The 15,331-nt window shown below is 38.3% G+C and overlaps 1 protein-coding gene across 2 annotated transcripts in view; it reads left to right on the forward strand.

Moving 5' to 3' along the window:
* Nucleotides 1-15,331, forward strand: part of CCDC141 (coiled-coil domain containing 141) — a 125,616-nt gene that overhangs the window by 44,123 nt on the left and 66,162 nt on the right. For both annotated transcript variants that reach the window (XM_075180514.1, XM_075180513.1), the window contains exons 6-7: nucleotides 4,978-5,097; nucleotides 13,488-13,682. In XM_075180514.1, the coding sequence (XP_075036615.1) occupies nucleotides 4,978-5,097; nucleotides 13,488-13,682 (315 nt within the window). The remainder of the gene's footprint in view (nucleotides 1-4,977; nucleotides 5,098-13,487; nucleotides 13,683-15,331) is intronic.

Genomic DNA, 15,331 nt, shown 5'->3' on the forward strand with positions numbered 1-15,331 from the left:
AAGGGTAGAGAGGATTCTACATGTGATGCTTACATTCTATAGGGAGGGGTCAATGAGAGACAGTAGGAGCAAAAGGGATAAAATTGGACGTGTTGGACTGAGGAACTAGAGGGAGTGGACATGAGGTTCTAGGAAGAGGTGGGAGCAAGCGTGAAGAGGTGGGATTTGAGGGAGCATTTGAAGGATATTATAATACATTTACTATTTACTCCTGCCTTTTCCCAAGCTTCCCCTGGAATTACCTTCTATTTTACATTGTTTAGCAGTGCTATTCACAGTAACTGCAAATGGGGAAGCTTTGTGTCTGCATAGCATTATTACATTAATATATAATGGGTAAAATATAAATAACATGGCGGCTGAGAGGAATCTGTGGGCCTGGTGCTACTTATGGGGGCCCCAGGCTGAACATGCACAACCTAAGGGGTGTGACCGCATGGACTTCCCACTCCTGCTGCATGTACAGCTTAGGCAAAAGCAGATGATGTGCATGTAGCACAGACCAAGGGCTAGATTTACTAAGCTGCGGGTTTGAAAAAGTGGGGAAGTTGCCTATAGCAACCAATCAGATTCTAGCTGTCATTTTGTAGAAGGTACTAAATAAATGAAAGCTAGAATCTGATTGGTTGCTATAGGCAACATCCCCACTTTTTCAAACCCGCAGCTTAGTAAATCTAGCCCCAAGAGTTATTCATTTGTGCAGTCACTTTCCCCAACCAGATACCGTCTCAGATAGATATATCCAACCAACCCCGCCATGAACGCCACCAAAGGGCCCTGAAGGGATACTTAGCCAAATCTAAATGCTACTTTACAGGAATGACATCACTACTCACCAAATATAAGGATATATATTACTTGAATAGTATAAAAAAAAAATAATTAATTCAATAATACATTTTTCACAAAATATTAGAAATTGCATCACCATCTTATGCGCTATGGTTACTGAAAAAGGAGATATACAGTATATTGTAATAATATTATTATGTACTATTTACTATACAGTTCGGAGATGAGCTTGTTAATTACTCGCTCCCTTTCCACAATTATTCTTCTACTATTTATACCAGCGCAATAACTCATAATTACAATGCAGATATATATGATAATATCTTTTACTCACGCTATAATTTTACAACCATATACACATCACATATAAAGCCTTAAACACGGCTGTTTCCACGTGTTTTGGTATCATAGTTATTTAACAATAGCCTAACACAGAAGATATCAGTGATATCTCATGCATAAAACTAAGCATCGCAGAATACTGCAGTCCCCATAATTCTCAATGGTGACTGAGGTCTGGGCTAATTAATGAAGATGGTGTCAGCCGCTCTGTCCTATGGGGAGAGATCTTCTGATCCCTCTCTGTCAGGGTCCGTGCTCTTTCTTCCATTAAATAACGAAACGGACTCAGTAATGTCAGAACCCAGAGTTGTTAGTTAAGCAGTCATTGCCGGGACAGCCTCTCACCGGATGTGCTGTCCCAGAATGAGTTGTTAATGTCATACCTTTATGTTTGCGATGAGGGATGATTATTAACAGGAGGGGGGAATGCCAACAATAATAAATATTCCCCTATGTGTTATACCCTCTTGGTATGTTCCTTGCTGTGTGTAGCCATGCTTGAAGTGGCTCAAATCAGTTCTAGAACCGTTTCAATGAAACTGTTCTAAAATGTGAAAATTCACTGGAATTTTAGAGTTTTTGAATCATTAAAAAAAATTGAGAAAATCAGGTTTCACAGTGTTCACATAGACATGTATATTAGTAAAGTTTCAAAAGGGCGAAAAGTTCTATTGTCAGGGATAACGGGAGTTTTTTCTATTCACCCTACACGTATAACATTCGGTGAATACTTTCCCATGCCTTGCATAGGGAAGATTATTTATTACTGGTACTGCCTCGTTACCTGTCCTATAATGTCATCTCAGGACAACATTAGGACAGGATAGGCTGAAAACATAATTTATTATTAATAAATAAAATAAATATTATTTTATGGGGGGGGGGGGGACAGTTTGATATAATATAACTTTTATATTATACCTAATACACAGTATATAAAAAAAATAATTTTTATATAATTTTATTTTCCAATGTGAACTGGAAGCTAAATCTAAGCTTCCAATTCCGCACATGATCTGGTCCCATGCTATGCTCAGTACAGCTGAAGCAGAGATAATTGCCCTTATCGGTCTGGATATTTTAGATTATGGGATCTATTTATTAATATTATTGTATTATGGTGAACAATAATTTCTTTATTGCAGTGGTAAAAAAAAAATGCTTTCCACTGGGACCTACTATTACATTATCGATACGGCAGATGAGTACCATGGAGATATAATAGTAAATCACGGTGAAAAGCAATTTTTGTATTGCAGCAATAAAAATGAGATTGAAAATAGATTTGATATCTAAACTGTTTTTTTCTACATATGAAAAAATGAATTTATAAACCTTGACCAAAACAACAAGACCATTCACGATGAAGACCACTGACCTGTTGACCCTAAACCTTTCACCTTTAAACCGTGTGGACCTAATGATGCAGGTCTCTTCTGGTATTGGCATCTACAGTTTCTGGTATTGGCATCTGCTAGGTTAAAACCAGTCGTCATTTTGTAAACCATTCTTGGTATTTCCTCAAATAGTCTTGAACTTGTTTTAAGGCAAAAAAAATAAATAAAATAATGGTGACTAAAATTTTTTATTTCATCCGGGGCAAAAATCATTTAGGGGTATATTTACTAAACTGCGGGTTTGGACAAGTGGAGATGTTGCCTATAGCAACCAATCAGATTCTAGCTGTAATTTATTTAGTGCATTCTACAAAAGGACAGCTAGATTCTGATTGGTTACTATCTATTGGTTAAATCTAGCCCTTAGTGTCAGCTTTTGTTGAAGAACTTTACTATGTTCAAAGTCTAATATGGAGAACCATATCTAGTGTAAAATATAATATGTACAGTCATATGTAGTGCCAAGTCTAATTTCCAAAGGCAAATATATTGCAAAGCTTAATAAGCATAGTTATATCTAGTGACAAGTTTCATGTGGAGATCTATCTCTTTCATCATCGATTAGGCTGCATTCGACATACGTGCCATCATCATCATTAGTTATTTATATAGCGCCACTAATTCCGCAGTGCTGTACAGAGAATTCATTCACATCAGTCCCTGCCCCATTGGAGCTTACAGTCTAAATTCCCTAATATATATACACACACACACACACACACACACACACACACACACACACTAGGGTCAATTTTGATAGCAACCAATTAACCTACCAGTATGTTTTTGGAGTGTGGGAGGAAACCGGAGCACCCAGAGGAAACCCACGCAAACACGGGGAGAACATACAAACTCCACACAGATAAGACCATGGTCGGGAATTGACCCCAGTGCTGTGAGCCAAAACCACTAGGCCACTGTGCCAGCTTTTATTACCTCCCCCTAACAAGTGCGGGACTGGGCATGGGGACGCCATGGCGTCACAGTGGCTCTGCTGTTTAATGCCAGGATTCACAGCATTGCAAAGCAGGGAGCGGTGGCTGATGACAAGAATCACGTCATTAATCCCTGCCTTCACCAAGAGGGTGCCTGGACTTCTGGGAGTTTCGGGAGTACTACCCGAAATTCGGGAGCCTCCATGACATTCCGGAAGAGTAGGCAAGCATAATTCTCATTAATATATTCTTCAGAACACAAAATGGCTGCTCTGTCTTCACTGCATATAACTGACATGTTCACTTTAATGAGTTCAGTGTCACATAGCTGCATCAGGTAACACAGGATCAAAGATCAGAGATTTTGTAAATGCCATTATGCTGCAGAACAGCTGTTACTCAGTCTAAGAGCTTGGAGTAAGTGCTTGCAGAGCATGCCATGTCCAGTACAAGCTGCCAAGATGGAGACTTGAGAGACTTCTCCATCGCTTTGTTTTCAGTCAGAATTTATCCTTAGCCACAGAAGTGCCAGTTGTTTTTTTTTTTTAAAAAAAGCTAATTATTACATTCATATTGTCATATTGTCACATGTGAGAATTTTAATCTTACAGTCACTATTTCACAACACATTGGTTTTATATTTTATTTTTCAACACCACAACACAGTGTTTCCCAATTTTTCTCAGTTCGACGCACCCTTAGGGTCTCCATAATTTTTTCAAGGCCAAAATAATTGCACATTTTTTAAGTGGTCGGGTTAAAATAATAATACGTAATAAGTATTTAGGCCAGGACAAAAATACTTATTAAGTATCGTTTCGTATGGCTGCATGCCACAGTGATACACAATGTGCTGCCACTTGTATTTACCAAGTCAGCGCTTATTGACGAGCCCAGGTGAATCCCCTTCCTAAAGTAACTAAAATTAAAGCGGTTCCTGTTTGGGTACTGCGCATGCGCGACGGGACGCGGCGATGGATCCAGAGCAGGGGCGGGGGCATCGCCCCCCCCCCCCCCCCGGGCCGATCAGTCTAGCCGCTTTTTGGGCTGGCTGCCCCCCGTGGATGCCATATTTCTTGAATATTACAGGGGGCCGCATCACATCATACGCAATGCGGCCGAGTCATCAATGACGCGGCCGCATCGCGTGTCATGTGATGCGGCCGCCTCTGCGCCCCCCTGTGCTGACATTTGCCAGCCCGCGCCTGATCCAGAGAGGCGAGTTCTTTAAGGCATAGACTTTAATTATAGATTTCTCTGGCGTTCACTAACTCAGTGCTTAGTACCGCTGTCCCCATAGATCTCCGTGCCACGTTTACAGCTCCTGACCCATAGGATGAGAATCCGTACTTGTTACTGTAAGCTCCCACAAGCAGGGCCCTCTTTACACTTTGTTATGGGTATAATCTATATGTATTATTAGTCACTTATTCTACTGCTCCGTGTAACAGTGAGGATGCACACTGCTTTGATAATACTGGCTAATAATGATGTATTTATTTTGCCCATAGGCTACTTGCTGGCTGAGAAAGCATATAGATTTATATCTGACCGATGTCCAGCTAGGTGCATCACTGACAGAAAACGAGGAGCTACTTCACAAACACCAACAACTTATACTTAATGCCAAGGTAAGGTCACAATGTTATTATATATAAATGTCCATATATACAGGTATGCCCCACTCAATCATGGTGAACACGTTCGTATACCAGTATGCTGCTACTTATAATTGAATACCTATACTGATACTTTGTGACTTGTTGGTCAGTGTCCTACACTATGGCTAATGATGAACTACATATTATATGATGCCTAGTTCAATAACATTGAGCAGCTTTGGAGTTATATTCATACTTACCAACTTTTGAACTTGGCGTCCGGGAGCCTCCCGAGGGAGGTGGGCGTGACGTAATGACGCAAACGCGTCATTTTACAGCGGGCCAAATGCCGTGATTCCCGGAGAATCGCAGCATATTGGACCTAATTCTGCACATTTCACTAGGAAGTGGCTAAATGTGGGAGATTGCCATACTCTCCCGGGAGTCCGTGAGACTCACCCGAAATGCGGGAGTCTCCCGGACATTCCGGGAGAGTTGGCAAGTATGGTTATATTTGAGAAATGACTTGGAGGCTGAAGGTTGCACATCGTCGACCTAGTGCCTGTAATAACAGTGCAAGTCATTGGCGCAGGTCCTGGGGCTCCCACATATAACTTATTAGTTTTGTGAATTCTACAGTACATTATTGAGGCTACTCCTAGTGGTCCATTTACAGTGCTGACTGGCACGTCATAGTATTTATTTGGAAAAGTACACATATGCGTTCCAGTAGCTAGCACACAACATGCGTATGCAATAAATTAGACCACAGAACACATTGTATGTACAGTACGCATTAAGAACATCTTGGCTGATAGTATTTAATGTAATAAAAAATTATAAAATATTATAAAAAAAATTTTTTTTTAATCCAGACATCTTTTTATTAATGATTTATACTGTTTAGAGTTGTTCATTTATTTTAGAATATAATTTTTTTTTGCTTGCATTCTGATGTGTCCTTATATTGTACATATGGTTGTGCATATACTGCACGTTGTTCTGTCTGTTGACATGACAACAAGTAACATCTAGGCAGAGCGTACTTACACCTAGATTTACATTGAATGTATCTATTGATCCGTTTGGATTTGAATACAGTCGGAACTGCGCTCATGTTCTGTGCTCTTTTAACGCAACTTGCATTATGATTTAATGTGTTTAATTTCCATTGTGAAATGAGAAAACTTACCATAAAAATATATAAATAAATAATGGCAGGAGTTTAATGAAAGCAATCTCATAATGAGTGGCACACTATATAACATTATACAAGGAGTCCTAAACCATTTGGTGGTACATGACCTTTTTTTTTTTTTACATCAATAAAACTATGAATGTAATACCATTGCAGTGGCTGATTGCTAAGGGCTAAATACAATTGATTGTTGCCTGTTTGCTATTTATGTGTTATTTACTTCCAGACTGTGTCAGTAGTGCCATCTAGTGGCTTTCTTATGTATTTCGTAATAGTGCATGTTCTTGCTATTAATTATTGTGGATGTTTATTGTAATTATAGTGCATTGTACTAAAAACTTACAATGCAGTTGCAATTTTCTCTAACCATTGACCTAGTAATAATGAATGTCTTGCATTCCCTTCCCCTCCTTAGTTGTTTTTGACAAATGACAAAAATACGTGCCCATTTATAAGCAATACTTCTTTTAATCACATATTTTTATTGAAATTTCATTGAACAACAAAACAGGCAAAACAACCCCATAGAAAAAGGTCTACATTACAGAAATTAAAATAGACTAAACCTATATAAACATACATTGTAAGTTCAGCAATTAAATGTTCATTACAAATCTAGAGAACAAGTTAAAAAGAGACCTGGATAATACCAAACGGAAATCACAGAGATATAATAACATGGATTACATAGTGTTTGTCAAATGACAACTGTTTGTCAACAACATGTTCCTAATGCATGGACTTGTTTTTACTTTAATGCTTTATAAATGTTGCAGTAAAATAAATATATAAGACATAGGATGGTTGTATCTATAGTCCTAGGAAAGTTGCTAGGAATAAGCAGGAAGTAAAGAACTTCCAATAGATCAAGTGTAAGTGGCGTCTTTAATAGATACAAAGCGATAAATGTCATCTGCAATATATCTGTAGCACAGTGGTTAGCATTTCTGCCTCACAGCACTGGGGTCATGAGTTCAATTCCTGACTATGTCCTTATCTGTGTGGAGTTTATATGTTCTCCCCAAGTTTGCTTGGGTTTCCTCTGGGTGCTCCAGTTTCCTCCCACTCTCCAAAAACATATATTCTCTGTACAGCGCTGTGTAATTTAATGCTATATAAATAAATGATGATAATGATTTATGACAAAACAGCATATAGACAAATAAAATGATGATGAATCAGCCAGTCTGCAATTAGGAGAAATATATGGTCACCTTCAGTGAGCTACGTTCCAACTGCAAGCGGCATCATCCGCCCATATGGACTATAAAGATTATTGTACATTTATTGTTGTTTTATCCTGCACTTTATCTATAAGAGATCATCCTCTTTTCAGAGCTGTCCATAGCATACACTAAAAAATCTCTACTAGCAGGGCCTGATTAAGGGTTCTGGCCACCCAAGACTAATACGCTCATGGCACCCCCACACCGTTTACGCCAGGCTAATACATGGTAAGTAACAATGAACTTGTCCTTAACTTAAAATCCGACTACTACTTTGGAGAAAAATGAATTTCTTACATTTTAAAATGAATGAATTTCAGTTTATACCTCTCCCTGTCACAATTTTTCCCCCAAAAAAATTTTGCCCCCTCCAAAAGTCTATTGGATAATCAGACTGTAACACCTGTCTGCTAGTCAGGGTCTGATTATCCAATAGACTTTTGGAGGGTGCAAAAGTACTGGGTCCTACACAATACAAGATTGGAGCAGCAGCAGAATCTAGGAACCTTTTATATTAAAGTTTCATCTACAACCTACCTGAAGCTGATTCTCCGTTATCACTATACAGTAACGCTTCTTGATCCCACTGAGGAAACTTTAAATATGTTGGGAGACATAAGAGCATACCTGCTGACATCTGAAATAGTGGAAGATCTCCCAGACTCTTGAGAATTTGTCAATCTCCCTGAAGCCAAACCAGTCAGACTGGTGGTGGGCTGAACCCACCCATGATTTGCATCTTCGCACTGTGACTTCATGGAACTGATCAGCGGTAGTGCATTATGGTTTACGGAATACACCTAAAGAGCAATTACTATTTAAAGAGATAAACAAAATCAAAATCCAAAATGTTATGTCAGAGAAACCAACAACATTTCTCTGGGTGATTGTAATCTACAGGGTTTCCTGTGGATTAGAGCAGACATGTTAGTTATTCTACAACCACTCCACTGTTTAAGGTCCATGCTATATGAGATATTTAGCAAGATACAAATTTGTCTAACTATCTGTAAAAGCAACCCAGTTATTTCCCAAAGTACAGTGCTTTTAAATCTGAAAAGTAAATGAATACTTTGATGTACAGCCATATGTTTGGAGCAATACTAAAATACAGCAGGAATTCCAATTTGGGAATATAAAGAAATGTGTAGATTCAAATCAGTACAGATTAACTTGATGTAGCTGTTTTGATAGTAGTGCTGAAGAATAGTCCATATATAAAAATATATTGTACTCTGTGTAAGTGAACTGTATTTGTAACTCTTTTTACATAAATTTTTGGATATATGTGAATCTGTATACATCTGAGGGCAAGTGTGTATGAGTAATTACTGTGTGTGTATATATATATATATATATATATATATATATATATATATATATATATATATATATATATGCCTGTAGGCACTTGTGTGCTCTGTAATATGATTTTTGTTTGTTCTGTACTTTGCTTGTACTAGTGCATTTTATTTGTAGTGCTTATTTTTTATTTTTGCAGTATGTTTCTTGTATATCCTTAATAATGCTTATTTATGTTCTTGTCACGCTGGTGACCTGGAATTATTATTATTATTACCATTTATTTATATAGCGCTACTAATTCCGCAGCGCTGTACAGAGTACTCACTCACATCAGTCCCTGCCCCATTGGAGCTTACAGTCTAAATTCCCTAATATAGACACAGACACAGACAGACAGACTAGGGTCAATTGGTTAGCAGCCAATTAACCTACCAGTATGTTTTTGGAGTGTGGGAGGAAACCAGAGGACCGGGAGGAAACCCACACAAACACGGGGAGAACATACAAACTCCTTACAGATACGACCATGGTCGGGAATTGAACTTATGACCCCAGTGCCGTCTGCCAGAAAACGTCTCATTGCTAGGAATGGGGCGCATGGAGATCGGGAGGAAGAAGCGTCTCTGTTGCTTAGCATAAAGATTCTCCAATCTCCAGAGTGGAAGGTGCGTCCTGTTGCAGAGCAATGGAGGCTCTTCAACTTAGAAAAGGAATGCATCTGTTCCGGTGAGTGCATGGACGTAGTCTGACAGTTCTATACTTTTTCTTGTTATATTTGTTAACTCTTGCTATTATGCTTAATTTCCCCATTGTAAAATAATACTTAATATTGTGGTGCCTTCTAAATCTATGATGTTTAATACTTATTGGAATGTGTCTGTGGGCGGCTGTGTACATCATTGTGATGTCTGACCATCCCTTACCCTGTCTTGTTGGATGCAGGTGCTGCCTTGTACACTATAAAATATTTTTTTTTACGTTATAAGTATGAAACACGTATCTTCTGCAGACTATACACTATTTACTCCTGTGTTGGCATGCATGCACCTGTGCCCATAGATTTTTGCACTTGGCTGTGCCTTCTCCTGTGCAACATGTAGCATCCTCTGATGGGAGTAACTGGAAGCATCAGGGATTCCATTCCTTCCGCAGAGACACCTCTGGCTGGAATCTCCGCTTATTTTTCCTCGCACCGAAAGCTGTGCAGAGATTCCTACCATAATTGCCGGCAGTGTGCCCACAGCAATTGAATCTCCCCCAAATAGTGCAGGAGGTGTATTTAGGATGAAGTCCTTTAGGACATGATCCTCCCTGCAGGAGGACTTGAGTTTTACACATCCTCAGAGTTAGTGGAAACCAAGCCTCAGTCTATACATTGAACAGGGCTCCTTTCCAGGCGCATGTTATACAGGAAGTGCAGTACGATTAGTGTACTTAGGGGCATATTCAATTCTCTGCGTTTTCTGCCACGGAAAAACTATTACCGGTATTACGGTAATGGTAAGCTGGATTTCAGCTCGCAGCTCCCTGAGCCACGAGCTGAAATCCAGCGAGAAAAGTAGTGTAATACCGCACTATTACTGTAATGCCGGTAATAGTGCGCACCGCGAGATTTTTGGCTATAATGCCAACAATTGAATATGCCCCTTAGTGTGGTAAAAACACAAAAACACACAAAGTGACATGTAAATAAATCCAGTCACTCTCGTGATTTATTTAAGATATAAAAAATGCTAAACCAATATTCATTTTCAGAGGAAATGGGAGAGTTTAAATGTAATAAATGGCGTCCTAAAGGATGGATTTTGAAGTGCAGTTTTCACTCATTCCCCTACGTCATATCTGCTCTCCGGATAAAGTGTGAGCAGGTTCATTTTCTGGGGACAGAATGGGGCGTGCACTTAATGCAGACAAGGTTTAGATTCTTTTTATTAATACCTACGGAATAACAAACAGGTAGCTAATGATCTTCTTTCGTAGAAGCAAATGTAGCTTTTGTCGAATAGGTCCTAAATTGTAGCTAATTATAATTTGGGAGCACATATTTCCTTTCCATGGAAAAGCTCTGAGCCAACATATCCTGGGGAGCTGCAAAGTGAAACGTTACAGCCTCCGCCAGAGCTACCAACAAGAAATAATATTATGTCTGTGTGACTGCCGCTTTACTGCAGACATTAGACACTTCCAAATACCTTATCAGACAAATGAGCTCATTCCCAGTGGTAACGCACATCATAAAGCTCCATTGTGAGAGAATACCGCTGAGATAAGAGGAGATAATGGTGAAACCTGAGGAAAGAGCAGGTGTAACTACACTGATTATTACATGCCGTAGAGTTTAGTAATGGCAGACTTTGGTTTTCTGACATTTGCAGCATTTTGTAAGACTTTTTGACACTATTGACAAAGAATTATGTTTTTTTTAAGACGTATGTAGTGTCTGAGTTGCTTATTGTTTTCAGGTTTAAGTTCCGTCCAACTTCTGCCCAGGAGCAAAAGATTTTTTGCTTGTTTGTTTTGTTCCTGTTTCGCTCTTCCTCTTCCCTATCTTTCTTGTGTGTATTAGCGAAAAGATATAGAGGAAGATTTAGGAATAGTAAAAACAAATGTAAAGGCACATCACATACACAGATGCAAACTTCTTTCTGCTTTCTGATGTGCATCCGCGTAGACCGGTTGCGCATAGACCGGTTGCGCATAGACCGGTTGCGCATAGACCGGTTGCACAATATTTTGCAGAATTGCCATAAAGTAAAATATCACTTTGAAGTCCTGCACACTCTCACCCACAGATGACCTACTTTATTACAATGTTTCCTTTTTTCTTATAAAATACCGCTCCTTTGTGTCTCATGGGAGCAAAGATATATTGATGATATTTATTGAATGTGTCAAATTTGTATGTTTTTTATGTTTTTATTACATTGGTTTATGTATGCATATAAATACTCATTCCCCTATAAAGTTTGAGTAGGTGGCGCTAAAGTCATGTCATGATCAGCCTCCATTCTTTGTTACCTCAGAAAGTGGAAAACTCCAGTTGCAGGTCTTAAAGGCTGGATGTGTCACAAAATGTGGAAGTGACTGTTCTGATTCTTGTAACGATGAGAGATAAGCTTATAACGGCAGTATGCAAGTTTAATAAATGGCTACATATCTGGCGCTACCTGTGCTTTTCAAAGGGTGTTACACGTTTGCTTCCCCTACCCCCATTAATATATACAGTACATGCAGTGGTGTCTGCAACTGAGTGCTCTATTGCTTTGCACTGCTGTGTACACTTTAAGCACCAGGATATTGACTGAGCAGCATTGCAGGCTTTCAATAAAGGAATGTATGCTAGTTAGATATATGGCTCTATATCTTTGGCTCTATTGTGCTATTAACCAGGGGCTTCTGGGAGTGCCATGGTCCAAAAGGACATATATTTATATATTTACATATTCCTTAAGTAAGGATTACACCCCCCTCTGCCTGTTTTGTGATGTCATACTAGTTGGTAACAGAAACATTCTAGCATTTCTGCTGTGGGGAATGTCTCCCTATTAAAATCTGTTAATGTTTTAATGTTTCCCAGATTATGTCACAAAAAGATTTTCTGCACGGACACAGCATTTAAAACAACACTGAGATCTAAGCTTATTTCATATTTGGTACAACTGAGTATGGACTGATTCCCTATAGTAAAAGTAGGGGGACTCCCAGAGGGGTTCCTTAAAATATAACTTTTATTTAATCAGTAGCAGCAAAACTGCTGTAAGTTATTCATAGAAATCTATATTACTTCTCCTGCACCTGTCACTGGAGCGATTAAACTGCTCATCGGAAACTGCTTACATATTATGTACAGCTTTCCAGACAGTGTTTTTTTCTCTCAGCGTGTGTGAAATATTGAAGAGCTTTTTTTCCTGGCTGTGTTCCTACTGATTGAAAACATCTCGTGTGACACCAGCCATAATTAGGCTATTACTGACTCAACATGGGAACAATCTTAAAATAAGTTGAAGATATTCAGCTCAGCAAATATGTGAACTATACTTTACTGGTAAATTAAAATTAGTTGTACTTCAGTCCAGATTTTAAACATATGCATATTTTTGTATATATTTATGAATATAAAAACATCCTTTTAAACATTATCAAAATGTTTATGGAGAATTTTTCCCAGCAAAATTATAGCGTTCTGAGGGGAGAATTCAATCAGCCGTGTTATTTTTGAGAGCAAGGTGCGGTAATTTAAACTTAGATTTCATTCCAACATTATACAATAAATCATCATTATCATCATTTATTTATATAGAGCCACTAATTCTGCAGCGCTGTACAGAGAACTCATTCACATCAGTCCCTGCCCCATTGGAGCTTACAGTCTAAATTCTTTAACACACACATCTGACTCCTCCTGTAATCTCTGTGACTCCTCCCCTTAACTGACTCCTCCTGTGATCTCTGTGACTCCTCCCCTTATCGGACTCCTCCCCTTATCGGACTCCTCCTGGGATCTCTGTGGCTCCTCCCCTTATCGGACTCCTCCTGTGATCTCTGTGACTCCTCCCCTTATCTGACTCCTCCTGTGATCTCTCTGACTCCTAAATGTAGAAATGAATTGCTAGCTGCCTGATAACACACTTTCTTGTTGATAATACTGGTATGATTTAATTTGCCATCTATTTTTGTACATATTTTTCTAGGATTGGAATGTGGCCATTGAAAAGCTAAATACAGAGGCTCAGCGGATTGCTGCAGCGAGGGACTGTGCAGATAGAGAGAAACTAAACAACTCAAATCAACAATTGAACACTCTCCATGCTGAGTTCTGGGAACTGATGGATCGGAGACAAACTATTTTACAGGAAGCCAATGCCTTTTTTAAATGTGTTAACAAGGTAAATAAACAGGGACTATTCAAATGATGTATAGAAGGAAGTTCTACTAATGGAAACGCTTTTATAGATGCTAAAAACATAACATTTTCATAAGAGTTTTATAAAATAATATAAAACTCAATATAAAAAATTAATGTAATGGGTGGTGCTTTCGCAAATATAAACAGCAAACGTAACTGTAAAGGCAATACATATAAAAGATAACTACAGTGGAAACATTTTCAATCTCCTTGGCCCCGTCGTCTGTTAATCCACCAGGCAAAGAGGCCTTAAAGCCTGGACAACTTGCAAACATTTTCACCATAGTTCACTATTAAAAGTATAACCTATATATTATATTTTTACTTGCAAAGGTATTCCAATCGAAAATATAAAAATGCATGTATCTACCTACCACAGGTTTAGGGCATTCTGCAATACACCCACTCTTGTGGGACTACAGATCTCAGCATGTCCCATCACTGAGAACCTAGCCTATGCAGCGTTAGGAATTCTACAACAGGTTTAAAGCTGCAGCTCGCTTTTAAAGGCATTAAAGTTAATTTTTAAAAGTGCAATTCTTTTTGTACAAATGTGTTTATCCGTTTTGTGTATACATATTTGCAGAAAAATTATTTTATAATTTATAATTAGAGATACCCCAAATTTAGGGTTTGGTTTGGTATGAGGTGAAACTAGGAACTAAACTACAAATAAGATCATTTAGGCAACTCCAGCCTAATTTGTAAAGGGGAATTCCACCTTCAAATAACTGCATTGTCCAAGCAGAATTTTTGTGTCTGACATTTAGATACCATTGTATCCAAAGCACACACCTGACATTACCTGTTGTCATATCTAAGGGATACACATAAATACACACAGGAAATATAATTATTTAAAGGTGGAGCTTCCTTACAATTTGTAAGTTAGAATTCAAAGTTGGTTCATTACACTATATGTTAGTGCCTCACTATTTACAACACAGACCTTACAAAAAAGTAAAGAAATTGTGAAATACAATGGAGTAATATTAAGCTAATCTGTTCCAACATAACCCCCTTTGTGTTATTCCTTTGTATAAAGGTATCCATCACTTTGACAAAATCATGAATATAAGTTGTAAGTAATCTTGCGAGCAGGGTTCTCTTACCTCTCTGTCTGTATGTATTACCCGGTATTGTTTTATTAATGTTTGTTCCCAAATGTAAAGGGATACAGACTTTGCTGGGGCTATATAGATAAATGTTGATGATTGATGAATATAGGTTAGGCTACACTACTGTGAAATATGCATAGGTTCTATTTGTAGTTACCAAATACAGTTGCAGCAAAATGTTGCTTAAAAACATTTAGCAATCATCATAACTTGTAGAAATTACATGTGATCTTCAATCTTTTGGTGATGGTATTGGTTGCAATGTGTAACGTGTTCTAAATGAGGGAGAGCATCCCATCAACTGCTGTCCTGGTTAAGAATCCCTACCTCAATAGAGTTTCCTCTAGCAATAAAGAAAAATGCTATCTATAAGTATATAAAGTCTAATAATTTTTATAGTATGTATATAAACACACATGCACACACACATACTGTATAGATATAAGCACACACAGTGGAAGACTGAATGATAAAAATGCATGTACTTGCCTGGAATGGACAGAAGATGGCG

The sequence above is a fragment of the Mixophyes fleayi genome, chromosome 7, assembly GCF_038048845.1.
Source record: "Mixophyes fleayi isolate aMixFle1 chromosome 7, aMixFle1.hap1, whole genome shotgun sequence".
Lineage (NCBI taxonomy): Eukaryota > Metazoa > Chordata > Amphibia > Anura > Limnodynastidae > Mixophyes > Mixophyes fleayi.